Here is a 26697-nt window from a genome sequence, read left to right on the forward strand (position 1 = left end):
CAGCAATGTCTTATTCAAGTGAGAAGCTAGGAAGCTGTACTCCTGACTTTTGATCTGCTGACTTGGTTGAGGATCATCTCATCCTGAAGTTTGACTTATCTGCATATTTTGAACCCTACAAGCCTCTTCGTTCTTATTTTCCTTCTTTTTTATTCTTATTTTTCTTTTCTCTTTTTTTCTCCCCTTGTGTTTCCAGCCAATTTTACTCGAAACGCCCCTGCATTGGAGGTCACTTATAATTGACGTCGGGCAGTGAAAGCTGCAGACCATACTGTGAGTCTATTTGACACTAAGCGTAACATACATATTTAATCGGGGTTTATACTCCATACCAAGCGTCCGAGAGTGGTCAGGGGGAGTTGAGACCGGAGGCCGGGTTACCATAGGGCTGAGATGTTTGCCAGCGAATGATACTAGGTTATTGAATAAGGTAGCCTGCGCCAGCCTGCTGCATGACCAGCCCGGATGACATACAGGTACCCAAAACACACCCACGGCCGCACACCGGCGAGATCGACAACATCGTGTTACAACTAGTCCAGGCTAGACTAGACTATGTACCTGATTTACCTCATGATCTTCACGGATGCTGCCAAGTTCTTAAACAATCTCCCGATAAGAACCATTTGCTTAGGCTCATGAGCCTGGAGATGCGTTGTAAGCATTGCCCAAGTTGATTCTGGTTTTTGGGTGAAGAACCTTGCATGGTCCGTCTATGGGTAATGCTTGGTCGTCGGAAGCTAAAATGACCTCTACCTATATGTTTTATTCCGGAGCAACGTCATTACACCTGGGCAAAACATACATTGCATCCAGCATATATTTTTGTTGCCCTACTTCATTAAGCCCCCCCTGAAAATGAAACAAAGCACATACCCGGCTTTTTTTTGAATCATTAACGAGATCTACTGTTGCAAAAGATTTTATGCGGCCATGTCAAAGGTCTGCTGAGGTCTGTCTTAGTAGTAGGTGCACCCTAGCACTCGGGCCGACACGTCGAAAGAAAAAAAGCGACGGACCCCACGCCTACTCCGTTCCGTAGGACTGAAGTGGTGGGGCGAAGTCCTACCCGTGGTGGGGGTGGACAGTTGACGCACAGTGACACAAAGATTCGCAGCGGGTTTCCCAAGCATAGCCAAGGCCTCCATTGTGGTTGCTATCGCTACTTCGTATAACCCATCTACGGCTGCCCAACATTCCGGTTGAAGAAAGCCCACCTTGGGAACGTAGAAAAACGAAGGACATGCGGAAGGGAGGCGAAACTGGGCCAGGGCAAGCTCCAGTTCAAACCTCTAATTTTTCTCAATAGTACCTTTATTTCCTTGCTGCCTCCATCTTAGCCAAAGCCTCGCTCTTTAACTTTAACATTTTCATTCAGTACATATCGTACATGGGAGCCTGGAGAGGAGACTAAGGACTTATCATCATCAATACTTTCGACTTGAAGACCCGACTGATGCAGTTCGGCTTGGGCAGGACTTGGTGAATTGAATCCTACCTTACATCACCTAAGTACTCACCTGCATGTTTGTCCTATCTAACGTTACCTGCTGTCTGTCAAAAGCTATCCGACAATAGGTAACACTGCAACAAAGCGTCTGCAATTGCTTACCACAGCAACCATTCTTGTCAGTCCGAAACCATTTATCCCGTCCTGGTCTAAACGGTTGGTCATGTTCCATTGGTCCGACTGTCCATCCTAACTCCCTATCACTGGGTTATGGTTTTTTTTCTTGTTCCCTTTCATGTTTTTCATCCTCCTTTTCTTTTTCTCATTTTTTTTTCTAGTCCACTTTGCTGCTCCTTTCCTTGGACCTTGGATGGCTTGTACTGGCAAAACCCCGCCCTGCTTGCTACCTACCCCAGTCAGTCCACGGGCTCCACCACATAATAACGCCGAACTTGGACTTGCTGCCCAAATGTGCCCTCTGTCTGCAATTGTGCGTCTGACACTTGACTGACAACTTACTGGCTCCTCAGAACAAGTCCTCCAACTCCCCAGTATTTTCAGCCGTCACCATTTCTACAACGCGAGGCTTCTGCCGAGTGTCGCGTGTCGAGAGCGGGGGGCAAACAGATTAGCTCTGTATAGACTTGTTCAGAAGCAACCCTTTCACAGGCGCGCAATTTCGAACCACAACAACCCCGCGGTTTCACTGTCGCGTTGACGCCATTGTTCAGCCTGGTTCTCCTCAACAGTCGGTTCATTCAAGGCAGGGGCCGACTGACTGTCGATCTAGAAGCAGTCCACGGCAAACGTCCCAAGACATTGCAGGTCTTGGGAATTTTATTCAATTGAACATTTTCGAGATCCAGAACCGACCGTGCTTAGGCTTGAGCTGCAGAAACAAATTCTCCTTGGAGCAGAAGCTCCGTTATTGAAACCCCACCCTCTGCTCTTCCCCGCGACCGACCGCACCGCAGTTGGCGCTAGCTGTGACCAAGACGAGAAGCCCTCGCACCACTCTCGAGCAGCAAACACAAACGCCAGTCTCGAATTTTCGAGACAGGCTTCCAAAATCTGCAGTCATGGATGACAGGATACAAGACATTTACAAAAAGATCGAGCGCGAGAAAGCTTTGATAAATGCTGCCAACTTGATGCGACAGCAGACCAACAATGATGCCGTCCGATCCAAGCTCGACACCCAGATGCGCGAGGGCCGCCGCAACCTCGAGTTCTTTGAAGGGACACTGCGGGAAATGCAGATGCGCAGTATGGGTCAAGGAATGGACAACCTGAGCATCGGCGGGTCCACCCTTGCCGCCAGCGCCTCCTCTTCGTCCCGCCCGCGAAGTGCCGTCGAGGAAGATGGCCCCATGCCTCCTCCTAAAGATGGGGGATATGGCGCTGGTGGCGACGGCTATGGCCAAACGCAGTACAGTCAGATCGGCGAGCATGGCGATCTGATGCCGCCTCGAGGTCCTTTCGCCAACCAAGGCCCAGGGAGCCATATTCCAAAAACAAGACCAAACTTTACAAAGCTGGGTGAGTCGACCGGTTGCAATAACTAGCGGCAATGTAAACATCATAAGATTCCCTAGCTGACAACTGCAATTTGTATCGCGACAGATCTGATCAAATACGACACGCCATACCTTGGCCCCCGGATTCAGCTCATGCTGTCGCAAATTCAATTCAAACTCAATGTTGAGGAACAGTATCTGAAAGGCATCGAAAAGATGGTACAGTTGTATCAGATGGAGGGTGATAAGAAGAGCAGAGCCGATGCAGCCGCCCGTCGGGTTGAGAGCAAGCAAAAAATCGTACTATTGAAACAGGCTTTGCGAAGATACGAAGAATTGCATATAGACATTGACTCGGGAGATTCACCGGATGGTAAGCATTTGGCGCTGGAAGGTCACTACCCCTCTGGGCTCAATTACAGTACCTGCTAACACTTTTACTTTCCCGCAGATGATAGTATCAACATGCCCAACCTCCGGAAGCCCCTTACCGGTCAATTATCGATTCGAGTCATTGCCATCAAAGATGTCGACCACGCTCCGACAGGGCGCTTTGCCCGAGGCCCCGACACTTTCGTGGCGATCAAGGTGGAAGACAATATAGCTGCCCGTACCAGAGTATCTCGAACAGACAGGTGGGAGAACGAGTATCACAACGTCGAGGTCGACAAGGCAAACGAAATTGAGCTCACCGTTTACGACAAACCCGGAGAGCACTCAATCCCCATCGGGATGCTTTGGGTCAGAATATCTGATATCGCTGAAGAGCTGCGAAGGAAGAAGATCGAAGCGGAAACTAATAGTCTGGGCTGGGTGTCAGCGGACCGCATGGGCGACGTGAACCCTGCTGCCAGAGTTCCCCCTCCGCAATTCCCAATGAACACTCAACAGCAGCAGCCTGGTGGTCCAGTATCCCCCGGCATCCAGGGCCAGCAGCAAGGGTATGGTCAACCGGGGGATCCGCAGCAACCGGGTCAGCAAGGTCAGATGGGACAGGTTCAGGAACCTATTACAGGCTGGTTTAACCTCGAGCCTACTGGCTCCATTCAGCTCAGCTTGAACTTCTTCAAACAGAGCAAGGACCGTCGCCCTGTGGACTTGGGTCTTGGACGCAAGGGCGCCATCCGCCAACGCAAGGAGGAGGTTCACGAGATGTATGGACACAAGTTTGTGGAGCGCCAGTTCTACAACATCATGCGCTGCGCTCTCTGCGGAGACTTCCTCAAGGGCGGATCGGGGATGCAGTGCGAGGATTGCAAGTACACTTGCCATATCAAGTGCTACACGAGCGTGGTCACCAAATGCATCAGCAAATCCAACGCTGAAACTGATCCGGATGAGGAGAAGATCAACCACCGGATTCCTCACAGATTCGTGGCATTCTCTAACCTCACTGCTAATTGGTGCTGTCACTGCGGTTACCTATTGCCATTCGGAAAGAAAAACTGCAGAAAATGCAGCGAGTGTCAAATGGCGGCCCATGCTGGCTGTGTACATCTGGTCCCTGACTTTTGCGGTATGTCGATGGCTGTCGCGAATCAAATTCTCGAGGGTATCAGGTCACAGAAACAACGCCAGCAAAAGGCAAGCTCTATGAGTGACCGCACGTTGCGCAGTGGAAAAATGAGCCCGCCTGGCTCCGGGCATGCCTCATCGGCATCATTCTCTCAGGGCATGGGATCAAGCTACGGTCAGGCATCTCCTGAAGCCACGGAAGCTGCCAAATTCATGTACTCTAGCCAAACTTCACCTCAGCGGATCACCTCCCCAGACAGGACATCAAGCTCGTCACAAGCTGCGGCTGCGGCAACGGCTGCTATGACCGGTCTGCCGGGAGCCATGTCTTCTCAGCCTGGACGACAAGGACAGCAGCCAATAACTGACTACGGTTCGGCCAGCGGGGGTCGCTATGGTTCGTATGGTCCGCACGATGATCCATACGCACAGCCACAGCAATCGCCACCGCCGCAACAGCAAGCGGCTTACGGACAGCCTCAGCAGCGAAAGTACAACCCCGCGGACTATGCCAACATCAGCGGGGGATACGGCAGTCAGCCGCAGATGGCTCAGCAACCGCAGCAAGCTCGGCCCCAACAGCAGCAGCAACAGCCGTTGTACTCTCCACAGCAGCACGCATCCCAAGCTCAGCAACCCCTGTCACCTGTTAAGCAGCAGCATCAGGAACAACAAATCATCTCACCGACTGCAGGAACCGTCATTCCGACATCTGCGAAGAGGCCTCTTCCTTCAGCCACGGATCCTGGTACAGGCCAGCGTATCGGGCTTGACCACTTCAACTTCTTGGCTGTGCTTGGAAAGGGCAATTTCGGCAAGGTCATGCTTGCGGAATCCAAGAAGACTAGGAAACTCTATGCCATCAAAGTCCTCAAGAAGGAGTTCATTATCGAGAACGACGAGGTTGAGAGCATCCGCTCAGAGAAGCGGGTGTTCCTCATCGCCAACAGGGAACGGCATCCATTCCTCACCAACCTGCACGCCTGTTTCCAGACCGAGACGCGTGTATACTTCGTGGAAGAATACATTAGTGGTGGAGATTTGATGTTGCACATTCAACGAGGACAGTTCGGCACCCGTAGGGCCCAGTAAGTTTACAAAACCACAGTGGCCCCTGCCACACCGTGAAAGTTTTCACTGACACTCCGTAGGTTCTATGCTGCCGAAGTTTGCTTGGCTCTCAAGTACTTCCACGAGAACGGTGTCATCTACCGTGATCTCAAGCTCGACAACATCCTTCTCACTCTTGACGGTCACATCAAGATTGCCGACTATGGTCTTTGCAAGGAAGACATGTGGTACGGCTCTACCACGAGCACGTTCTGCGGTACCCCCGAGTTTATGGCACCAGAAGTAAGCAAATATGGTCCCCTAGCTTTTGACCAGTAACTGACTTGCGCGCGCAGATTTTGCTTGACAAGAAGTATGGCCGAGCAGTCGACTGGTGGGCGTTTGGCGTTTTGATCTACCAGATGCTTCTTCAGCAGTCGCCTTTCAGAGGTGAAGACGAAGATGAGATCTACGACGCCATTCTGGCGGACGAGCCGCTGTATCCTATTCACATGCCGCGCGACTCTGTTTCGATCTTGCAGAAGCTGCTCACCAGGGAACCGGACCAGCGTCTGGGAAGTGGCCCGACTGATGCCCAGGAGGTCATGTCGCAGCCCTTCTTCCGCAACATCGTCTGGGATGACATCTACCACAAGCGCGTGGCGCCACCGTTCCTGCCGCAGATCAAGAGTGCCACGGACACGAGTAACTTTGACTCAGAGTTTACTAGTGTTACGCCTGTCCTGACGCCAGTCCAATCAGGTAAGTAGCCAAGGCCGTATGACGAACTGCTTTGATATCAGCAACTAACCAGTATCTTCTCAATACAGTTCTGTCCCAAGCGATGCAGGAGGAGTTCCGCGGCTTTTCGTACACGGCAGACTTTGATTGAGATTGTTCATGGGAACTGCAACAAAAATTACTTGGTCAGCTTAACAAGCGCCAAACGTCATGACCCCAGGGAGCCACATGTAGGAATAGTCCTGTGGGATATTTGTACGCATGTTGATATGAATCCCTCGGCATGGCTTTCTCGGTGGTTGATTAAATCTGCTGGGAACCCGAGCGATTCACGAGAAAGAATCTTGGATTCTCCACAGCAACGATCGAACATGTGCTTGGAAGATCAGAACCAGAATGCGCGAAGATATCTATTTCGCGTCTACGGGTTGACTGAGTCAGCTTTTGGGGATGGACCGGAGATGTTGGTCGAGCCATAACTTTTGCGTACTACTTCTCCTCAGTATACCCCTTCACTCGTTTTAACCAATAGCGAACGAGTGGCATTGATAGATGGTAATGATACAAAGCGAGGTATGAGTGTTTGAGCTGGAGAGTATCCATCATCCAGACGTGATTACATTGGTGGTCTATGCATGGTGCCTCTTTGGATGTCTAATTCCGAAATCATATAATATACAAAAAAACACAGTATGTACTTGGCGTGAAGGTGCCAGTTGGCCATGTTTTTGACACGGCCACCTCAATTCCTCACCAGCAAGGCGAACGCACCGGCGAAAATTACTGCTCCAGCCAGGGCACCCTCTAGTGCGATGATGGAAACCTCACGCATTGTAAGGTCGATCCTCCGCTCACTGTACAGGTCTGAGAGAACTGGGCCCCACAGCTTCGGATCTACGATAACCTCAGTCCAGGGCTGGGGAGGGGGAGACGTAGGCTCAGGGTCAGTTCCGGCTATGACAACAACCTCGTCAGGCGCCGTACCGACGACCTCGACTTGGTCTACAAACGCTTGCGCTGATGACAGCGCAGGCTCAGCAGCAGGGGTTGCCTGGACAGCGGCGGCGGCGGCGGCGGCGGTGCTCTTCTCAAACGCAGCCAGGGCGCCCCTGACAGCCTCGAGCTCCTGCTTGACCTCATCCATCATGGGCTTCTCGCCCTCGGCGATGCTCCTGACCAGCCTGCGGCGCCTCCACGGCTCGGCGACGAACTGCAGGACGAGGAAGAGGAGGATGTTGACGCCCATGAGGCCCCAGGTTCCCCAGGTGCTGGCGCGGCGGATGCGGTCGCTCCAGACCTGCTCCTCGTGGTACCGGCGCATGATGCCGTTGGTCAGGGCGGCCGAGAGGCGGGCCTCGTCGTCCTCGGCCTCGGTCAGCTCGCGCGCGGCGCGCTGCGCCTCGGTCTCGAGCTGGTGGTCCTGGCGGTACAGAGTCGTGAAGCGCTCCAGGTCCAGCGGCGACCAGCCGTCCTTGCGCGCCAGCAGCGTCGTCACCTCGCGCTGCGTCGAGGCCCGCGCCGAGTGCGCCGTCTTGTACGCCTGCCGCGCGTGCCGGAGGTGGTCCTGCGCCGCCGCCAGCTGCGTCTCGAGCTCGGCGTTTTGGTGTTTGATCTGCTCGATCGACGAGTAGCCCGTCAGGTCGTTGAGGGTCTGCTGGCCGGCCAGGAGGCGGGTCTGGAGGTTGTCGATGGCGTTGGTGAGGCGCGCGGTGAGGGGCTGGGTCGGGCTCTTTGCGTCGCTGGATGGGTCTGGGGACGTCGAGGGGGTAGGTTCGTCTGCGGCGGGGGATGATTGTTGTTGTTGTTGTTGTTGTTGTTGTTCTTGGTGGGGAGATGTTTCTGAAGAGGTTCCCTTTTGCTCTAGCTCGGACGGCTGCTCGCTTGGCTCAGCTGATGGTGAGGAGGCAGGGGGGTCAATTGGTGCTGCCGGCTCCCCGGTTCCCTCTGGGGGCGGCATGGCAATTGGTATGGAATCGCTGGTATCGGCAGATGATGGCCGCGGAGGGTTGCCATTGTTGGAGCTCGGATGTGACGATAGAGGGGTTGCCGAGTGGAAATTCCGACCATGTGGCAGTTGGAGCAGCCTGTGGAAGCCCCAGAATGTCGAGGACGACTGTACCGGCTTGAGAGCCGGGTTCAAGGGCAACAATTGAGATGCACGAATTGTTGCTCCTGCAGCAGCAGAGAAGGATAGCGTCCCGAGCATGCGCTTCGGGTCCGGTCGGAGAAGCGGTCGCAACGACGCGCGGGACGCCATCTCTTGAGACGCCTCGAGGGTTACTGTCTGGTACCGACTCCTTCGGGGGTACAATTGGCGGTGGCAGTCTGGGATCTCGGAATCAAGAAATGCTGATCGTCGAAGGTTATCGAAATCTAGTGATGCCTGCCGGATAATTCTGCCACTCAATCCTCGATTCACCGCCCTACGCTTTTTGAGATGGGATGCCAGCCAAGTCAGCCTACCCTGTACTCAACGTTTAATCGTTTAAAGCTTCTCGACTTGCCCAGAAGATCGTTATAAAAGCCGGAACTTGACACATTTGCCCCCTGGGTCTTACTTCGAGTAATGAAGGCGAGGGCAAGCCCGGTGAAGAATTTCATCAATTGGGTGATGTTTTTGGGTCACTGATACACGCCTGAATCTCAACCCATATGTTGGTGTTGGAAGAAACAAGCTTGGGTTGTACGCCGTGATTGGAGGCCGTCTAGATACCGCCCCGCCGCTGCTTTGTCTTTTGTCGCGTAAAGCGTTCGCTTTTCAATCATCATCGGTCGCGCCTTTGCTTGCTTTGGCCATTGCCACCGGAATCGCGGCCACTGCACCTTGTGAAGATGCACAGCTCTCACACCACAGATGCGGCCATTATCGATCCAACCTCTAGATGGCCGGGCATGACGACAGCCACAAAAAATATAATGGCCAATATGTTGGACCAAAATATGCCAGAGCCGTCTAAGGCGCATCTAACACGCATAGTTCCCACGACCAACCTGGGATCTCTTGAAGCTCTACCACTTGAACTGCTTTATAATAAATATCTAGAACTGGAAATCCGCGCCTTGGTTAATATTAATCTCATCAACAGAGAGCAACTCAACTTGTGGATTCGCTTCCTCAGTGGGTTGACATAATCACACGCACGCACTCACAATGCTTTGCGGGGCATTCTGGCCATCGGCACTGGTTCCTGGGTTTACTTGTTACACCGTCCACAAAAAGCTTTGTGCTTCTCCATGTGAAGTCTGTGGTGGCCTGCTTCGGATCGACAACACCTTACTGCGACAGATGCCCATCGCTCCGCCGCGGTTTTTCGAGTTCCGTGGCTGCACAAGCAGCAGTCTGAAAATGGGCTTTACTGTGTCGGATGCCGACAGGGAAACTATAGGACTCTGCATAGTTGGAGAAATTCACACTTGTCAGGTACCTTGTATAGGGCCCCTTATATACCTAGATAGGTATAGAGTCGTAGGGGTGCGGGTTTGGCGCCGGCCCTACTACGGTGTGATATGAAGTGATTGGCTTGTGAATTGGCAACGAGTTGATGTTGTATGAGGCACTCAATAATAAGAAACTCACTTCTGCTTTGGTATTTTGCCAAGTTCCACTTAAAACAACGAACTTGTCAGGAGTTGCACCATAGTTTTTCAGTGACAGACACTCGGCACTTTTACAAATCTGACGTCTTGCTCCTTTGTTCCACAAGCTCATCTCTATCCCGCTTGAAGCCCACAAACATGCAGGAGTCCAACCCGAAAGTACGCCTGCTCAACGCAAAGGTGGATCGTGATCCCGACCAGGGGAGCCAGCTACGACTACCCGTTGACCAGAAATTCACCAAATGCATCAACGATTCTGACGGCGTCTTTGACCCGACGAGTGGCCTTCGAGCCTTGTCTGATCGAGCTGCTCCCTCCTTTTCCGCCAGGTGACTGGAATCAAGGGCGAATTTCTCGCGATGTCGAGAGGCTGCACTGCAAAAGTTGTACAGCATCGGAGTGCGGTACGGAGACATCAACAGGAACAATGCCATCAATGATGCAAAGAAGCTTTTGGATGAGCTTCAGGACACCGGGAAAGGAGGTGTAACTAAATTGTAATTAAGAGGCAGTTACAAATACTGGCAAGTTGCACAAGAAACCTCAAAATAACACGTCCGGGTCAGCCAGATATATGGAAAGTCAACGTAGGATACGTGACACCGGTGCTGCCCATGGCAAAAAAAAGGGTTAACAATCTGCATTCTATGGACCGCAAACACACTCCAAAATACGGAGGCTCTGCCACGTACCTACATGAAGCTAGTCTAGAATAGAATCTCGCAATGAGGCACAGCTCTCTGCCCAGAGCCTAGGCATATATCACGCGCCACAAGCATTAACAGCATGCCAAGCTGTTGGCATACACATCTGTCAGCTTGGTGGCGGTGCAATGCAACCCCCGACTGTTTCTCATCCTTCTTTGACGATGTTCACATGCCACGCCGACATTACATTGATAAGGATACGGGGCATTCAATCGCGCTCAGGCCTGTATCCAAAATTCGTTAGTCAATAGGCATCAAGTGCTCGATTTCGCCGGTCAACACAATGCGCGAGCCCAAGACAGTCGCCGAATCCTGCCAAGAGCTAAGCAATCTGCTGGAGGAGATATCTGTCTCGATGACGGCATTCATCAGGACGCACCGCGAGGCTCGCATCGACCTCCGGGAGTTGCCTGGCGAGTTGACAAAACTCAAAACCATCCTTGAGCTACTACATGGTGACCTCGAGGCCGGCATAGCAGTGGCTCCACAGCCCCTGGAGTTGGAGCTGGCCGGGTTGGTCAGCGATCTCCATCATGTAATCTTGAGAGCTCAAGGCCTCCTTGCGGGTGCAGGAGAGACGACGGAGCAACAGATGTCAGAGTTGAAAGCGGTGCATACATTGATTGCAGCGCAAGGAAGTGCGCTTGAAATAACCCTGGATCTCGTGTCAATGTGCGTACTTGGACGGAATACCGAATAGCACACTTTTGACAAGGAACGACTAAGACTTTCTGACCGTTGCTAACCGCAGTTTACAGGCCACTTGTTGGAAAAGACAGCAATGTAGCAAACAAAATCAAAGGATCCCACAATGATCTCCTAGGCAAGATCTCAAAGCTGCGCACTCGCGCCATTAGTTCAGGGGCTGTCAACACGGCAGATGAAAAGTCAACCTCTGTGGTTTGCCATTATCTTGACGAGCTCGCCGCGTATTTGAGGGCAATCAACGAAGAGGTCAATGGAGAATCTAGTCAAAATGCGTCGTCAAAGGCCAGCAATCAAAACAACGGTCACTTGGTGAACGGGATTGGCATATCCAGTGCTAGCAACAGTAACCCCCCGGACGAAGAGCACATCACGAACCGCAGATCAAGCTTTGAATCAGACCTTTCAGAAGCGGACACACTGCATCTATCGTCGCAGACAAGACCGGCGTTGACAGGAACTCTAGCAGCAAACCCTGTTTATTCAAATTCGTCCCAAGGCGCCCTCCACTCGAGCACGCAACCATCAGTACCACCACCAAACTACTCTTCTCTGACGCTCGTTGAACCCTCACAGCTCCGGGCTAGGGAATCCCATCGCACCCAGACTGGCACGGCCTTCTCACGTCCCAACCTATCAAACTGGTCCATCTCGGCCCCGCCCGCGATCGAATACTTCTCGCTATCTCCCGACGAGAAGCTCATCACGTATGTCATTCCGCACGGCGTAGGGCTGACCGGTCGCACCATCCAGATCAAAGAGGTGGATACGGGCAGGACCGTGGCGACGCTGCCCAACGTGCCAGGAGAGAGGCTGGAGTCGTCCACCCAGCAACCTACCAGGGCGGACATCATCTCCGAAAGGCACAGTCTGTTTATAGTCCAGCTGCCGGGCGGCCGACTGAGCCTGTGGCACTACGACGTGACGAAACGCGGAGTGTGCGGCATGATGGACATGGCGGCCAAGACGAACCGGTGGAAAGCGTACACTACGCCGGGCGGGGATGAGGCCACCGTCGTATTGGAAAAGGCCGTGAGGGCCGAGGCCTACCGGCCAGAGCTGGTTCGATACAAGATTGTGTTCTCGCCGCTCTCGGTCAACATGACGTACCGCGCCGCCTTCTCCCAGCGGACGAAACGGTTGGGATTCGGCTTCGGCAGCGCCTCGCCCGACGACCTGGTGGTGGCATACCACGGCGCATCCTCCCACCAGCCCTGGAGCTCCTTCAAGCCCTTCTTATACACGCAGACGCCGAGAAATTTTGACCAGCGGCGGCTGACGCTCCTCGACGAGGACGCCCCCGAGCCGCTGCCCACCGACGGCTGGAACTCGTCTCTGAGGCGGTCGCTGCTGAACGAGCCGTGTCGGGTAGTCAGCTGCACGGAGCACGGGGGCCGGCTGGTGGTGGTGTGGAAGTCCGACCCCGTCATCCTCGGAGTGCCGGCCGGCCAGCCGAGGTACGTGCTGGTCGTGCGGGAGGGGGACCGGTCCGGTGCGGTCGAGCTCGTGCCGCCGGGGAGACAGGCGCCCAACTGCGTGGTCGTCTCGCCGGACAACAGGCTCGTGGCGGTGATGGGGTGCGGCAGGGTCGAGGTCTGCGAAATTGTGGTCTCGGGGGTCAGTTCTGCAGCGACGGGTGCCAGAGCCCCCTTCACGGTCCGCATGCGGCGGGCCTTGGTCTACGAGACGATCCGTGCTGTCCATGGCGTCTTCTTGGCCAGCTGCAAAGGACTGTATACCATGGAACAGACTGGCCACGGAAGGGGAGTCGTGGCGCCATTTGCAGCCCGCTTCACAAACCTGGATGCAGATACAGGGGGGGTCGACTGAGTCGGGAGGCGGCAGTCTCTCGCATCAAAACCGGGAAGTTGGGTTAGCGTAACAGATATATTGGAGCTCGACACTTTAGCTCAGTATAAACTAACATGGGAGATGGTTGTTGAGAACATGAATCCGGATTATAACGCTTCGTTTCTTTCGCAAGCAAAAATCCATAGAAAAGGCCCCTCAATTCTCTCTTCACAAATTCGCAATAGTCTTCCTCCCAAGCATCCCCGCCAGCAAGCCCGCCTCGGTCTCCCCAGCCTCCAACCTCTGCAGCAGCTCGTCGGGATCGTACTGGACGCCCCTGGGGTTGGCGGCAAAGACCTTTGTGCCCATGAACCTGACGGCGTCGGCCTTGCTCTCGAAGCAGTCGGCCTGCAGCTCGACCTTGTTCCCGTCCGGGTCGACGTAGTACATGCTGAGGGTCATGCCGTGGTCGAGGCAGTAGGCCGGGGTGAGGCCCGCGTCCCGGCGCTGCCTGTACGAGCGCAGCAGGTGGCCCACCGACGGCACCGTGAAGGCGAGGTGGTCGAAGCCGCACGTCGGCGGCGGCGGCCGGCCCGTCGGCTTGGGCACCGCCGACGGGTCCAGGATGATGGCCAGCCGGTGGTGCTCGTCGTCGTAGGTCAGAAACGTTATCGGGTGCGTCTCCGCCGCCACCTTGGCCCCGAAGAACATCTTGTAGTACGTCACCAGCGGCGCCACCTCGCGCGTGCGGATGACAAAGTGCCCGATCTCGACTGGTCTGCAGATGTTTTCCATTTTCTTTTTGTCGTCTTCTTTTTCTGGTCTCTGCTTGCTTGTCCTGGTTTCCTTTTAGTCTTCTTTGCTGCTGATGAAAACGACGCCCGCCCTTGACGAGATGATATTCTGGAGCGGAGATGCAAAAAGTATAAGAAGTCGTGGAAAAAGGATAAGCTGCTTTTTTTTTAATCCGTGTCGTCACATGGCCGTGACATCATTGCAGACCCTCGGGCCCCCCGTGGGGTAGACACGATCAGATGAAACTATCTATTGACTGACGGCTCCGTCGCTTTTGACAAGACCGCATATTAGACTAGTCCCGGGCTAAAACAGTCGCGTGGCAAAAGTAAGTGAATGGGCAAATCAGGCCCCTCCAGGGCGATTTGAGGTAGGTATAGATGGTTAGAGATGCACCGGCTCCGGCCCGTTGAAGATCCCGAGCAATCAGATCATCTGGAGCTATTGACTGTAACATGTACAGTTGTACTGGGGCAAACTCACTGTATTACTTTGGGCCACTGGAAGATGGGAAGAAGATGGGCTGCAATAATTGGGTAGCTATTCGGTAACAGATTCCAATATCCGGAAAATCCCTCTCGGAAAGACAGACGACTGTCACGATAACAGTATTTGCAAAATTCATCCGAAAACAAGCCTCGGTCATCTAGTGTCGTTGGAAAGCAGATCTGTACTGGAGTAGTCCTTTGTAGAAGAGAGTCAAGTAACGTTGCGTACCCCCTGTTCGGCACCCCCCCTGTTCGGCACCCAAAAATAACAACACTTTTATTTTTATCCTCCAATTTCTATTATAAATATCTCGATGAATCTGTCACTTTTGGATTTACTTTTTTCTGATTTTAATTCTCCATTTTCCAATGAAGCAATATACTGAAAAACAGCTTATATCTGCAATTAACGACGTCAATAATGGCAATCCAATTGCAAAAACCTCCCGAAAATGGGGAATACCTAGGTCTACACTTCAAAGTCGACTTAAAGGTTCTCAACCTTATAAAAAAGCACAAAGCCCTTTTCAAAGGCTTTCCACGGAACAGGAAAAGCATTTGGCTGATTGGGTACTTACCCAAACAGCTTTAGGGCTTCCGCCAACGCATCAAGAATTACGCTTTTTTGCCGAACGAATTCTTCAAGCCGCCGGAGAGACAAAAGGCCTTGGAAAACGTTGGATAACTCGTTTTTTGGCTCGTTATCCAATCCTTAAAACCCAAAGGCCCCGTCGAATAGATAACGCCCGGGTTAATGGCGCTACTACGGAGGTAATTAAATCTTGGTGGCTTTATATTACGAACCCGGTTATTAACGCTATTAAACCGGAAAACCGTTGGAATATGGACGAAACCGGTATAATGGAAGGCAAAGGATCTAATGGCCTAGTATTAGGGCTTAACGGGATCCGGCCGTTGCAACGAAAAGAGCCCGGAACGCGTGGTTGGACGACTATAATCGAATGTATATCGGCTACGGGCGTTGCCCTCCCTCCCCTCGTTATATTTAAGGGAAAAAACGTACAACAACAATGGTTTCCCACGGATTTAAGCCCTTTCGATAATTGGCAATTTCATGCAACCGAAAACGGGTGGACAAATAACCAAACGGCTATCGAATGGTTAAAAAAGGTGTTTATTCCGTATACCCAACCTTTAACCCCTGAAAAGCGGTTATTAGTTTTGGATGGCCATGGATCACATATAACGGACGAATTTATGCTTCTTTGCTTGCAAAATAATATTCAACTCCTATATTTACCCCCTCATTCGTCACACGTTCTTCAACCATTGGATCTATCGGTTTTTGGGCCGTTAAAAGAAGCTTATCGACGTCAACTTGGATTTGTTAGCCAATTTTGCTGTTCAACAGTTATTGGAAAACGAAATTTCCTACTTTGTTATCGACAAGCCAGATTAAAAGCATTTATAGCAAAAACCATTCAATCTGGTTGGCGTACAACGGGGTTATGGCCGGTAAACTTGGTTAAACCACTTTTAAGCCCTTTTTTGTTAGAAAATAGCAACGCCAACGTTATAAAAGATAAAAACAACGGTTTGCAAAGGGATAAAACACCGGAAAGCCCAGCCCAAAAAATTAACGACCCGTCTTTACTTATTTGGAAAACCCCTAAAACGACCCGAGATATCCGACTTCAACTGCAAAAACTTTCCCAATCCAACAAAACCAACGCTACTTCACGTCTTTTATTTGCAAAAGTCCAAAAAAGCTTCGAAGCCAAAGATACCCTTTTGGCTAGCGCCCAGCAAAAAATCAGCTTATTGGAAGCACAACTGGAGGCAATACGGCCGGTTAAAAGGAGGAGGGTGGTTCCGGATCCAAACGAGCTTTTGGTTAACAAACAGAACATTATTGGATTGCAGGAAAATGATATAGAAAATTTGGAACCTTTAGCTGATGAAGAAGAGGTTAATGAACCGGAGAAGCGTGAAAACGATTGTATTTTTGTCCGTTGATAATTTTATATTTAAATCAGTTTATAAAAGTAGGCATTTCGTTGTTAGATTTTCAGGGTGCCGAACAGGGGGGGTGCCGAACAGGGGGTACGCAACGTTAATTCAGATGATTCCTTTGTCGACACGCTCTGAACAACACACCGCTGAAACCTTTCTCTTTCGTCCGATTTCTGGCGAGAGGGGATATATGTCTCTAAACTCCGCGTTCTATAGAAGCTATACGCAGAGAGTGTCTACGACGGCCAAACTTGTCGGTCCATGACTGTGGTAAAATCAACAACTACTCTAAAGTCTAAACACGGTCATCCAACGGTTCCAACCTTGGCACCCTGATGAAGTCAATGGTTAGGCAGCTGCCATACTTTTTCTCTTGTTGTTGGAGATCTTGTAAAGATTCCAAGTTACTTAGGGTCCCAATCTCGTCATTCTCGCCGCAATTGGATCATGGGGGAGAGCTCAGAGGCGGTGCCTTGTTACCTTGAGCTGAGTCTTTGGTTAAGTTACAATTCACCCAGAGCTTTCTCAGAAGATCCTTGCTCAAGTTTCAAACCAAGAAAATTTTGATATCTATAAGTCGGCTGTTGAAAAGCAAAAAGACAAGTTGCGGTAAATAGTGCTTGGAGACTTTCTATAAGCATGCTTTTCGAATGGGTGGATGGTTGGGCCGTATTTACATATGTAAGGACTCAATGTACCCAAAGTCAAGAGTCTAAAAGAGTCAAAGATAACCACAAATTTATACATCTAGCGTTATAGAATAACGCGTCAGCGGTAATTGCCAAAATACACTAGCAAATATTTAAAGTGGTTCTACGGGAAGTCCCCTGCTGTGTTGATATCGGTAAATCCGGTGGCCTCGCACGGCCAAGTCCGACGGTGTAAATATACTATTTGTTCTATTTGAGCCCTGAGTCGCTAATCGTTAGCAGAGGAAATAAGCCCCTTCTGTGAACCCAGCTTATCCCTCGCATACCCCACTTTCGACAGTTAGGTACTATGGTCTTGAAAGAAAGAATCGTAATACTTTCGTATTTCATGCGATGTTCAAGTGAATCCGATTAAGTTTATGCGAAAAGGGGATTCCCAATAGGGTAGCGAAAGTAACAATTTTTTCAACCACTATAAAATACATTTATGCAGAGATTTGACTTCTCTGCCGTACCAATGCTTGACTTTTTCTTTTATCCCCCTTTTATTGATCTTCAACAAGGAGCTGAGGGTACCACGACTACTTTGGCAACCGTCTTCCACTCAAGACTTTCTGGCACTCACTTGTTTGCAACGTCTAATTTATTCACAATGCGCGCTTCGATTATTACCCTCACCGTCTTGTCCCTGGTTCTTCACGTTGCTGCATCTGCAGCCAAACCCCCGGTCCTCCCAGATCTGCTCTATTTTGGTACTCAGCGCGACATGAAGACCATACATTCTGACGGAGGCCTTCTCCCAGGGGATGTCCTGGCAGGCCACGCTAGGTATCTTTACCTCATGTTCCGGGACGAACCTGAATTCAAGCTCTCTACGGTGCTGGCCGCAAGGGATGGTCATACGTACACCGTCATGACGAGGAATTGGACAAGCAGTTTTAAACCTCTGGATGACGAGGGGAGAAGTTGGGAAGCGACGGAGAAAATCCCTTTTCTGGCAGTTGTGGGACGGGAGGAATTCAGAAAGGGCCACATACCTATTTACTATGATATCTTTGATTGGCAGTGGGACCAGAATGAGAACAAGGCCGCCTAGAAATCCTCTAAACGCATCTTTGGCATTTGTATAATTTCAAAAATTGACAGATGGTCTTTTCAAGCACCAAACCGCACAAACAAGCGTCACATTGCTTGCGCCAATGCCAGTTTTGCTGCCGAAGTCTGCTCAAGGTTGCTCACAAGACCTAAACTGTTGTCACAGATGCCTCTCCCCAGTAATCCATGACAAAGACGTGGAATCTTGCGGAGGGTCGTGTCCCGCTGTATTACGAAGAAGCTGCAAAAAGGCGTATCTCCGACGCGTCCACTGCTTCTGCCCTGGGCCACAGTCCATGACTAGGCGCCGCCGCGGCTACGGACACGGACGACACTGTTTGGAGTCTTGGTCTGGCTGGTGCGAATGCATGCCGTTCTGCATGAGGACACCAACAAGGCAGCCCGCGGTACTACCGGCCCACGCAGGCTTGCCAGCAATATCACCCCTTCCAGGCTCAACAAGGTCTCCCTGGCACCTTTGGTCCCAGTCAATGGCAGTCAAGAGGGACGTCTAGCTTGAGCATAATCCGTTGTGATTCTGTCTCTTTGTGCCCGGGCCTAGTTAAAGGTTAGCGATAATTGCTTGGCACGACAGGGAAATATGGAAAGCGAGTAACTGCGAGAAGAGAAATGTTTTTTTGCCAAAGTGATTCACAGACAAGATTGAGAGCGAGATGATTTTTATTAAATATGAGTTCAATCAAGCCTCAACAGGAATCCAGAAACCCAAACTTTTTCGTCCCAGGAATCTGCACCCATCATGTCCATAACTGCCGCAGACTGTGAACCAAACCATCGCTCCATCGCTTTTCATATCCACCGATCCTTTTCAAAAGTCCCAGTTGACCAAAGCTAACTCATCCCAAAACACTGTGTAATCCAGAACGAGGTAGCGTGCGTCCGGAACCTGCTTAGTAGGTGCAAGTGCACTCGCAGGTGTCGCGGAAGGGCAGGCAGCCACCGGTCCTGTTGCCATTGATGTCGTTGGACTTGGGGCACCTCTGGGGGCCGAACTTGGCCTCGTAGATGCACCGGGTGATGCAGTTCTCGAGCGACCAGTACTTGAACTCGCAGTGCCCATCAGCCTGCCACGTCTTCTGGGAGACGGCGACACCGTCCCTGAAGGTGGAGGTCTCGGCGACGTCGGGGGTAGCGCCGACGGCGTCGCTTCTCTCGGTGCTGTCGGTGGCAGCGCCGACGGCCTCGCTTCTCTCGGTGCCTTCGGTGGAGGCGCCGGGAAGGGCAGCAGCGAAGGCGATGAAGAGGGTAGCGGCGAAAGTCTTGATCTGCATTTTGGCGGTGTTTTTTTGGGTTTTTGTGGTTGTTTTTTTGTTGTTTGTTGTTGTGTGAGTAAAGAGTGTTGGAAGTTGGATTTGGCTGGGCCGATTAATTAAGAGTAGGAGAGATGCTGGAGAGCTGGTTCTAAAGGATTGACTGGATGTGATGGTGAGATGAGAGAAATGGAGAAGTAGTTGACGATGGAAGTGCTCTCATTTTATAGAACTTCGACATGATGCCATTAGATATCGGACTTTGGCTTTGTGGGCAATGCTGCAGGCATACCCTTCGCCGCGGAAAAACAGGCCGACCTTCCTCCGTGTTTGTTGTCGACGGATTTTCGCTCTCATTCATGCAAAAGTCAATTTCAAAATTGCGCACCGCTCATCATCATATCGCACAACAGGAACATTCCAGCAAATCTCACAAGGGAGCGATTCACACTACTGCATGAAAAAAACTTTTCCGTAAGGGGCTAGGCACTCAGAAAAAAAGAAATTTCCGAGTATATGGGGTTTCACAAGGCTACCCTCACCGAAGAAAAAGAGGGATTTTCCCCATTCGTTGAAGACGTACCCAAAACGGATAAGACTTTCAAAACTTAGCATCTGGAAATTACGTAAATGCGAGCTCAGCTCCCCAAGCTTCCCGACTGAAGAGCATTTCCTCATTTGTCACCGAAAAGGAGCTCGAGGAGCACCTTGTCTCGATCGTCAATGCCGACGCCAAACACCGCGTTTAGGCCTTTGGATGACAAGGCCTTTGAATGATAAATTATCTCAATAACAAAACGACCGCAGATTGAAACTGTCATGAATTGGAAAGGGGGAGGGTTTGTTCGCACATGGAGCATCTGGGTTGCAAAGAACTCCAACCATGGTCTGGCTCGCAAGAAAATCCCGCGAATCATCAGCAGGTTGATCAATTTCCCTGTGAAGAAAGGAAAACTTTGATAGAGTGGCAGCACAGTGGTGCCGACCACCTGAAATGTCCAAACCGGAACAACGGATGTCTGTGAAGATCCAAATGCAAGATTCAAAATACTTGAACTTTACGTTTCTTGGTTGAAATAATGACAATCTAACTCAAAACCAGTTCAAACATCAGCTCGGCCAAAAGCTCACCGCTCTCTGTCCGTCCCCGATTGTTGCTTTCGTTAGTTGTTGCCTTTGTTAATGTCCCATTACCTTCGCCAAGACCATGCGATCGACTAGCGTTAGGTAAGAGATAATTCAGCTCGTTATTTGACCAGCGGGGAAAAGAGAAGACTGCGCCTCTAAAAAAGACCCAGACATTTTCCTCCCCCGATTTTGCCTGGTGAGAAGCATCTCAACCACAACTGCTGCAGCAGGCGAAGAGGTTTGGATTTTCAAGAGGCCTGCCTGTCAACACAATTCACTTCATCTTTTTTTTTCTCTCAAACGCTGAACTTGTCTCTTTTGCCTGCGAGGCATTGCCTGACCTTTGTCGCTCGCCTGGTAGAAAGATGGGCGATTCTGGTAACTTCGTCATTCGGCCTGTATGAAGCCGCCATTGCCCATGCACAGTGGCAAGAACAAAAGCTCGAGTCAAATGCCACTTTCCACACCATACAATGTCTCACCTTGCTCACTCTCTCTGCTTCACCTCGGTGATGTCATTGTACAAAGTGCGTTCAGACTGGCAGGCCAGGCGCTATAAACAAAGCCGAGAAAGTTCACCCAAGGAATTTCTTCCGAAGGCTGTGCTGGGATCTTGCAGGGCCTCTTTCAAAAGGTTTATTTCTCTTCCTTTTCATGCAAAACGGCCTCCATCCGGCGTTGAGATAACGTGCAAAGGGGACAAAGTTCGCCGATGTTAACTTAATGAATGTTTCTTTGCTTTAACACCTTTAATTTCTAATCCTCACCTCATTTATCTTAACCTTTCCCTCCCTCAGACGTCAGTGGTTATCAGGTGTTCTTCTACTTCTGTTTGGTTGCTCTTCTTGGATCAACTATTAACCAATTGTCGCGACGAAGGGCAATTCCTATTGGGATAACCAGCGGGTGAGAGATGTCACCGAGTTTGACCAAGCACTGTCATCATTGATACAAAACCAGCAGAATTAGCAGAGTCAAAGCCTCCAAAGCTGCCGTCCGACGACTGAGGTTACATCGACTGCTACGTACAGGGGTCTCTTTGGCTCAAAACTTCGATTAGGATAGCCAGGCGCCTTATATCGATCCGCTCAATGCCACAGACCATGACAAAATGCCGAGGTTGTAGTCGGCACTGATGTCTCTGACGGGAGGTCACTTTTTTCGGATAATTTGAACATGGCCAACGGCAGGGATTTGGCTAGAATGGGGCGGTCGCCGCATTTATGTTTCATGCGCCAAGTCAGCGCTGCATTTATGAGATTTCTCCTTTTGCACAGCAGACGCATACAACGGCCGTACGGTCGGGAATGTCGCCGGCCTTCTGGGCGTACCCGAACTCGGTGGTGGTCTTGGCCAACACCTTGTTTGATAAAGGCTGTGGTTATTCCACCCGTAAAATCCGCCTAAATAGCACGTAAATGGAGTAGTTTATAATGCTATTATCGAAAGTACAAACCACCACCAAATTACGCGCGCGAACCGCGATTTCTTTTTACCACTGGAACCATTTGAACTGCGCTATATAGAATGCAATGCACCATTATCTGTTTTTTTAAAGAAAAAGAAAAAAAAGACGCGAACGCGAAATTAAACGTGGCAACGCAGGTTTCCATTTTTTTATATTCTTTTTTTATTTGTGCAACTGTGTGCGTCGTTGCATATGACGTATATAAATGGTGTAAATTGAGGAGGTATTTGTCGGAGGTTTAATTTGTATTTTCAATAATAGTATTAGGTCTCAAATTATCCCACTTACGGGCTATTTAGGCGAATTTCACGGGTGGAATAACCGCAGCTTTGAAGAAAGGGATAGCAACGCCATGCGCCAACGGACAGGGCAAATGTGATTTTAGAATGTGCATAGTTGTCACCGGTATCTTAAAGCACAAACAATCAACTATTGACTTTAGGACTCCAGGTATTTGAGGTAGGATTCTTTTGGCTTCTCAAACGTCAAAGTCGTACTTGCCCACCACGTAGTTTATACCAATGTTATAGTTGTCAGCTTTCACAATAGATAAATCCCAAGATGGTTTTCACTATTATTATCTTCTTTGCTACGAGTATCACTGCTATAGCCTATATCCAAATCGCAAGGACAAGGCAGGTGCGAAAATGCTCGCTTGTATCGGTGAAGAATGTTTACGCGCTCATGATTGGTGCCTAAAGTTTTGTTCGACCCTTGTGTGGTGTTTTATAGTTTTTTTCCGGTATGATTACAATCAAGAGAATGTGCCAATCAAGGTCTAATACAAGATTCACTAGGATAAGTGGAACTTTCTTTTGGGATAGCCTGAGCTAATAGGCAGGTATTATATTAACATTCCTTTCTGCTTCAAGTGTACCGGACACTTTCTATCGGTGGCAGTCCAAGCTGTAGAGCTTTCTAAGGGGCGTTTCCGCATCCAAAGCTCACAACCTCAGCTCGCTATCTTAACAGCAAGGTGGTTGTCCAGCAACCTTCCGACAGTTGTTAACGTTGCATTTCTACAATCCCCAGGTAATGTTCAAATCAGTATCAAAACGTATCCTGGGAAATCACTACTTCGCAGTCTTGGATAGGATAGGGGGGATGGGCTGCTCCGACTTACGGTGCAGAGGTCCCCTATGGTGGCCTTGTCCCCGCCCTTGCTACCGGGGACGCAGATTTCTTGCCTGACTTCCAGGCCAGGATGGTCTAGGGGACTAGCCGCTGCCAGATGTGCTAGGCAAGAGACGGAAACGAGCAGGAGAGCTTTGAGGGAAAGCATGTTGGCTAGAGAGAATTGAAATGTGGTAGAAAAGACTAAGATGTGTGGTGTTTGTAAAGCTTGGTATATTTGTTTGAAAAGGAGATGGAGTGTGAAAAGTTTCGACGAGATGGGCTCCCAAGATCGACCCTTTTATATCTTGTTTTTCGCATGCATCTTATACTATTGTATAGTATAAAACTTTTATCGACCATAGAGTTTGTACATGAATAGCAAGTAGTAGCATAATCACCAAGTTCATGGATTCTGTAACACTGAAACGACCTTGCTCAAACTTGTTTCAAAATTAACGTTCAAGTCCCACTTCATTTCAACGCAGTAAATCTCCGCAAGGGACTGCTAAATTCAACGTCACATTCGTACTTGGTAAATGAACTGCACGAATTACGAAGTGAAAAAAAAAAAAGAAAAAAAAATAATGAAAGCTCGTACCAGCCCGCTATGCTGCATACAAGGCTTGTTCTAGCCCTCAAGATAGCACAGTCATACTCAGCACGTATCCCAGAACCCCTTAGTTCTCTAGAGTAATGAAGCGCATGGTTCTGGATCCTTTTCATTGTCACTTTTCCATTCATTCATCACCAGAATCACTCCCAAATGCATCAAAACGCAAGTGTAGACGTGCATTCGGATCGAGAATAAACAGACGCGCATGAGCACAACCGGTGGAATTCAGTTAGCGGGGACGCTTTCGCGCTGGTCGGCATTCGCGCGCTCATATCTGTCTCGCCGAAGCCTGGGGTTCACAATGACGATCCTCGAACGATAGTTGATCGAATCCTTTTCGATCTGTGTATGCAAAGTTGGCAAAGTTGACTGGTGTTGCGCACGTTGTTTTGGTCGGCTCCCAGGTGGCGTTTAGTGACGTAGGACATGGCCCATGAAAATGCAGAAAGCTGTTTCACTAGGTGACAATTAAGAGGTTCAAGAGGGTACTATCGTTCCACTTTAAAATCAGAATCAACCTTGAACGTTGAGGGTGCCCACCTCGGGATTCGTTTTAACCTTGAAAGTAAAGATTGACCATGATGGACAAGCGATGCATTGAAACAGATATATGGGACTACGTGGTAGGCAGTCATTTCCACGCAAGCAAGCCTCCCACATGTATGATTGCGGATCCCAGACTCGCAGCATGTAACCAGACTAGCCACATTGACCTAATCACACAGTTATCATCAACCTGATCCTCCTGGCCCGAAGAAATAATGTAAACCATATTTGGGAATTGCCATGATGAATAGGAGGGCCTGTAGGCGTTGGCACGAATGGATAAGGTTACTTACAGAACAAGTCAACAAGCTAACCGCAATTCACTCATCATCAACCACATTGCTCCTGGTCTTCGTTCGATTTTACATCTGTCACTTCTACTTTCGCAATGATGACATTTAATCTAGCTCTTCAATATAAGGAGGTATCCTGCATCCTGCTGGGATCAATCGGATGGTCCGGATACAAGTGGGCTTGCCTCCATTGTCAAAGACACCAGTACCCGTTCCTCATCGCACAGTTGTTCGAGAATTGGCTTGGAGTTTCCGTCCATGTCATTACCTTTTGGATGATGTGTTACCTCCAGACTCCGAAAGTGCGGCGTCGCATTGCGCCACTGGTAGAACTGTTGTCTCAGGTTACAATAGAGGAACATCTCGTTCCAACGGTCGTGTTCTGGGCCTTCCTCACCCGAGTCATACCAGAGCTCCTCAGTCTCGTACAGGGTCAGGTCCCCCGCAACGATCAGCGTCCGGACGTTTCTCGGAAAGCGCTCGTGCATGCGGAATACGTTGTTTGGGATGATGAGTCGCGCGGCGATGAATGGCAGCGGCACCAAAAAAAAAAAAAAAAAAAAAAAAAAAAAAAAAAAAAACTCCTGTCTTGTCGAACGCAACGAGTCGGATGAGCAACCTTGGATTTCGACCGATGGGAACCAATCTTCACCGACAACGTGTGCTCTGAGAGTGAGGCTTACCAGAGTGTCGCGCACGGGTGTGAAGGCGTCCACAATGATTTCGAGGTTGGCAACAAAGTCAAATGCCATATTCAGGGCGGACTCCTCGCAGCGGGGGATGAACGTTGGTGTAGATTTGCCGAGTGGACACGTAGTTGAGCCTGTTGTTGATTAGCGCCAATGCGGCAATGTCGCAGCGAGAGCAAACGGACAAAAGTGAGTCCAGAATCTCATTTGGGAAACCCAGTAAGCCTTGAATTTTGACGAGAAGGGGTGAGCTCCATGCCGAACGGCGCCTCGTCACGTATTCTGGTTGGAGACGGCAAACTTCAAGGGCACAAAAAGACGCCTTCGGGGTATTCGCTTGTCACTGGAGTTTGGGGGGTAGGGTGCGGCAACTTTAGGCCATCAACATTCCTCGCAACTTGTGACTATTTGGAAATCTTACACTTTTGGTCGGGTTTGCTATCTTGTTTATGATTCGCTCATTTCTCTCATTTGCATATCGGCCTCGCAGCTTTTGTTTTAGAATCCAGCCAAACGGCCGGGGCTCCACTGCCTCAAGTCGATGCGCTGGAGCGGCTCGCCTGGGTGGCTATGAGGCATATATTTTGTGCGTAAATTCGGCAGCGGTGGAGAGCAGGAAGGGTCTCGAAGAGGCGGAATCTAGGTGCCAAGGGGTCCAACAAGTACTGTCCCCAGTGTCGATTGGTCACCGCTGCAACAAAGGACCGACTGGCGTCCCGACAATTCGGGAGCACCCGCAATAGGGACCTAGCTGTGCGGATCCGTGGTGGAATTGAACCCTCTGCAAAAACTCACGGGACCAACCAAGTCTGCCGGGACAAGACGGTCGATGGCCTCTGGAAGAGATTGCTGGGCAATGCAGATTGGTCAGTGAAAGTTATAGCCCGCCGATAAGAGACGACTTGCCAAGACCAAACTGGGGGCCAATGGTGCATCCAGAAAAGCGCTTGTTAATTATATGCATTATTTTGCATGTAATAAGCCCACTTTTATTTGTATATAGCCAATTTTATTTAGTGCCGAAGTGGAGTGGGGAATGGTGGAATTCCGTTACTTTGTTAATGCAGGAATGCAATTTAAAGGTCAGCGAGTGGGGTTAGCTACCCTGTACCGGGTTTAATACCCACCCTGCACCTGCGAGTCAGCTACCCTGTACCGGGTTGAAAATTTCACCAAGTCAACGTTTAAATGCAAACCCAGAGATGGTTTGTATGCAAATGAGGGTGTTTTTTCAAAAACCCATACAAATTAGTTTTTCGGAAATTCATTCGCGGCACCGGAACCTTTTCTGGCGTGCGGACCCCCACTTCGATGTCGGAGAGTATGTAAGGGAAATAAAGCAAAATCTCCCCCAACCAATTATTTATCAGTACCAAAATTATAGTGCATTTCTACCTATTATTTAGCGCTTTTAGCACTGGTTATTTACCACGCCGCACCTAGGGTTTACCCCTATATCCCCTGTTAGCACCATTTTTATTAACAGGTTATGAGCCCG

At 50.2% G+C, this 26697-nt stretch overlaps 9 protein-coding genes across 9 annotated transcripts; 3 read left to right on the top strand and 6 right to left on the bottom strand.

Annotated features, from left to right (window-relative positions):
• The first annotated feature begins 1907 nt into the window (after positions 1–1907).
• On the top strand, positions 1908–6975 carry MGG_08689 (AGC/PKC protein kinase). The gene is made up of 6 exons (XM_003719244.1): positions 1908–2989; positions 3074–3340; positions 3419–5570; positions 5634–5835; positions 5889–6294; positions 6363–6975. The coding sequence occupies exons 1-6, from the start codon at positions 2530–2532 to the stop codon at positions 6422–6424; spliced, it is 3549 nt and encodes a 1182-aa protein (XP_003719292.1). The 5' UTR covers positions 1908–2529; the 3' UTR covers positions 6425–6975.
• A 40-nt stretch (positions 6976–7015) lies between these two features.
• On the bottom strand, positions 7016–8874 carry MGG_08688 (mitochondrial inner membrane protein; the record flags this gene model as incomplete). The annotated part of the gene is made up of 2 exons (XM_003719245.1): positions 7016–8622; positions 8832–8874. 2 exons carry the CDS (start codon positions 8872–8874, stop codon positions 7016–7018), a joined length of 1650 nt encoding a protein of 549 aa, XP_003719293.1.
• A 1986-nt stretch (positions 8875–10860) lies between these two features.
• MGG_08686 (uncharacterized protein) lies at positions 10861–13112 on the top strand (the record flags this gene model as incomplete). The annotated part of the gene is made up of 2 exons (XM_003719246.1): positions 10861–11249; positions 11336–13112. The coding sequence occupies 2 exons, from the start codon at positions 10861–10863 to the stop codon at positions 13110–13112; spliced, it is 2166 nt and encodes a 721-aa protein (XP_003719294.1).
• Positions 13113–13301: 189 nt separating this feature from the next.
• Positions 13302–13868, bottom strand: MGG_08685 (uncharacterized protein; the record flags this gene model as incomplete). Its single annotated transcript, XM_003719247.1, has 1 exon — positions 13302–13868. One exon carries the CDS (start codon positions 13866–13868, stop codon positions 13302–13304), a length of 567 nt encoding a protein of 188 aa, XP_003719295.1.
• Positions 13869–17632: 3764 nt separating this feature from the next.
• Positions 17633–18076, top strand: MGG_15374 (uncharacterized protein; the record flags this gene model as incomplete). The annotated part of the gene is made up of 1 exon (XM_003719248.1): positions 17633–18076. The coding sequence occupies one exon, from the start codon at positions 17633–17635 to the stop codon at positions 18074–18076; it is 444 nt and encodes a 147-aa protein (XP_003719296.1).
• A 617-nt stretch (positions 18077–18693) lies between these two features.
• MGG_11072 (uncharacterized protein) lies at positions 18694–19789 on the bottom strand. The gene has a single exon (XM_003719249.1). It carries the CDS (start codon positions 19365–19367, stop codon positions 18987–18989), a length of 381 nt encoding a protein of 126 aa, XP_003719297.1. The 5' UTR covers positions 19368–19789; the 3' UTR covers positions 18694–18986.
• A 3118-nt stretch (positions 19790–22907) lies between these two features.
• MGG_17582 (uncharacterized protein) lies at positions 22908–23224 on the bottom strand (the record flags this gene model as incomplete). The annotated part of the gene is made up of 2 exons (XM_003719250.1): positions 22908–22961; positions 23066–23224. 2 exons carry the CDS (start codon positions 23222–23224, stop codon positions 22908–22910), a joined length of 213 nt encoding a protein of 70 aa, XP_003719298.1.
• A 672-nt stretch (positions 23225–23896) lies between these two features.
• MGG_17583 (uncharacterized protein) lies at positions 23897–24099 on the bottom strand (the record flags this gene model as incomplete). The annotated part of the gene is made up of 2 exons (XM_003719251.1): positions 23897–24013; positions 24055–24099. 2 exons carry the CDS (start codon positions 24097–24099, stop codon positions 23897–23899), a joined length of 162 nt encoding a protein of 53 aa, XP_003719299.1.
• A 563-nt stretch (positions 24100–24662) lies between these two features.
• MGG_17584 (uncharacterized protein) lies at positions 24663–25262 on the bottom strand (the record flags this gene model as incomplete). Its single annotated transcript, XM_003719252.1, has 2 exons — positions 24663–24989; positions 25194–25262. The coding sequence occupies 2 exons, from the start codon at positions 25260–25262 to the stop codon at positions 24663–24665; spliced, it is 396 nt and encodes a 131-aa protein (XP_003719300.1).
• Between the last annotated feature and the right edge of the window lie 1435 nt (positions 25263–26697).

This window comes from Pyricularia oryzae, chromosome 6 (assembly GCF_000002495.2).
Source record: "Pyricularia oryzae 70-15 chromosome 6, whole genome shotgun sequence".
NCBI lineage: Eukaryota > Fungi > Ascomycota > Sordariomycetes > Magnaporthales > Pyriculariaceae > Pyricularia > Pyricularia oryzae.

What these genes read in the sequence shown, in the direction of transcription:
- MGG_08689 (XM_003719244.1), top strand. Translation starts at nt 2,530, where the DNA reads ATGGATGACAGGATACAAGACATTTACAAAAAGATCGAGCGCGAGAAA. An exon ending in ACCAAACTTTACAAAGCTGG is followed by an intron (nt 2,990 to 3,073) that starts GTGAGTCGACCG and finishes GTATCGCGACAG; the next exon opens with ATCTGATCAAATACGACACG. An exon ending in CCTGACGCCAGTCCAATCAG is followed by an intron (nt 6,295 to 6,362) that starts GTAAGTAGCCAA and finishes TTCTCAATACAG; the next exon opens with TTCTGTCCCAAGCGATGCAG.
- MGG_11072 (XM_003719249.1), bottom strand. Translation starts at nt 19,367, where the DNA reads ATGCAGATCAAGACTTTCGCCGCTACCCTCTTCATCGCCTTCGCTGCT.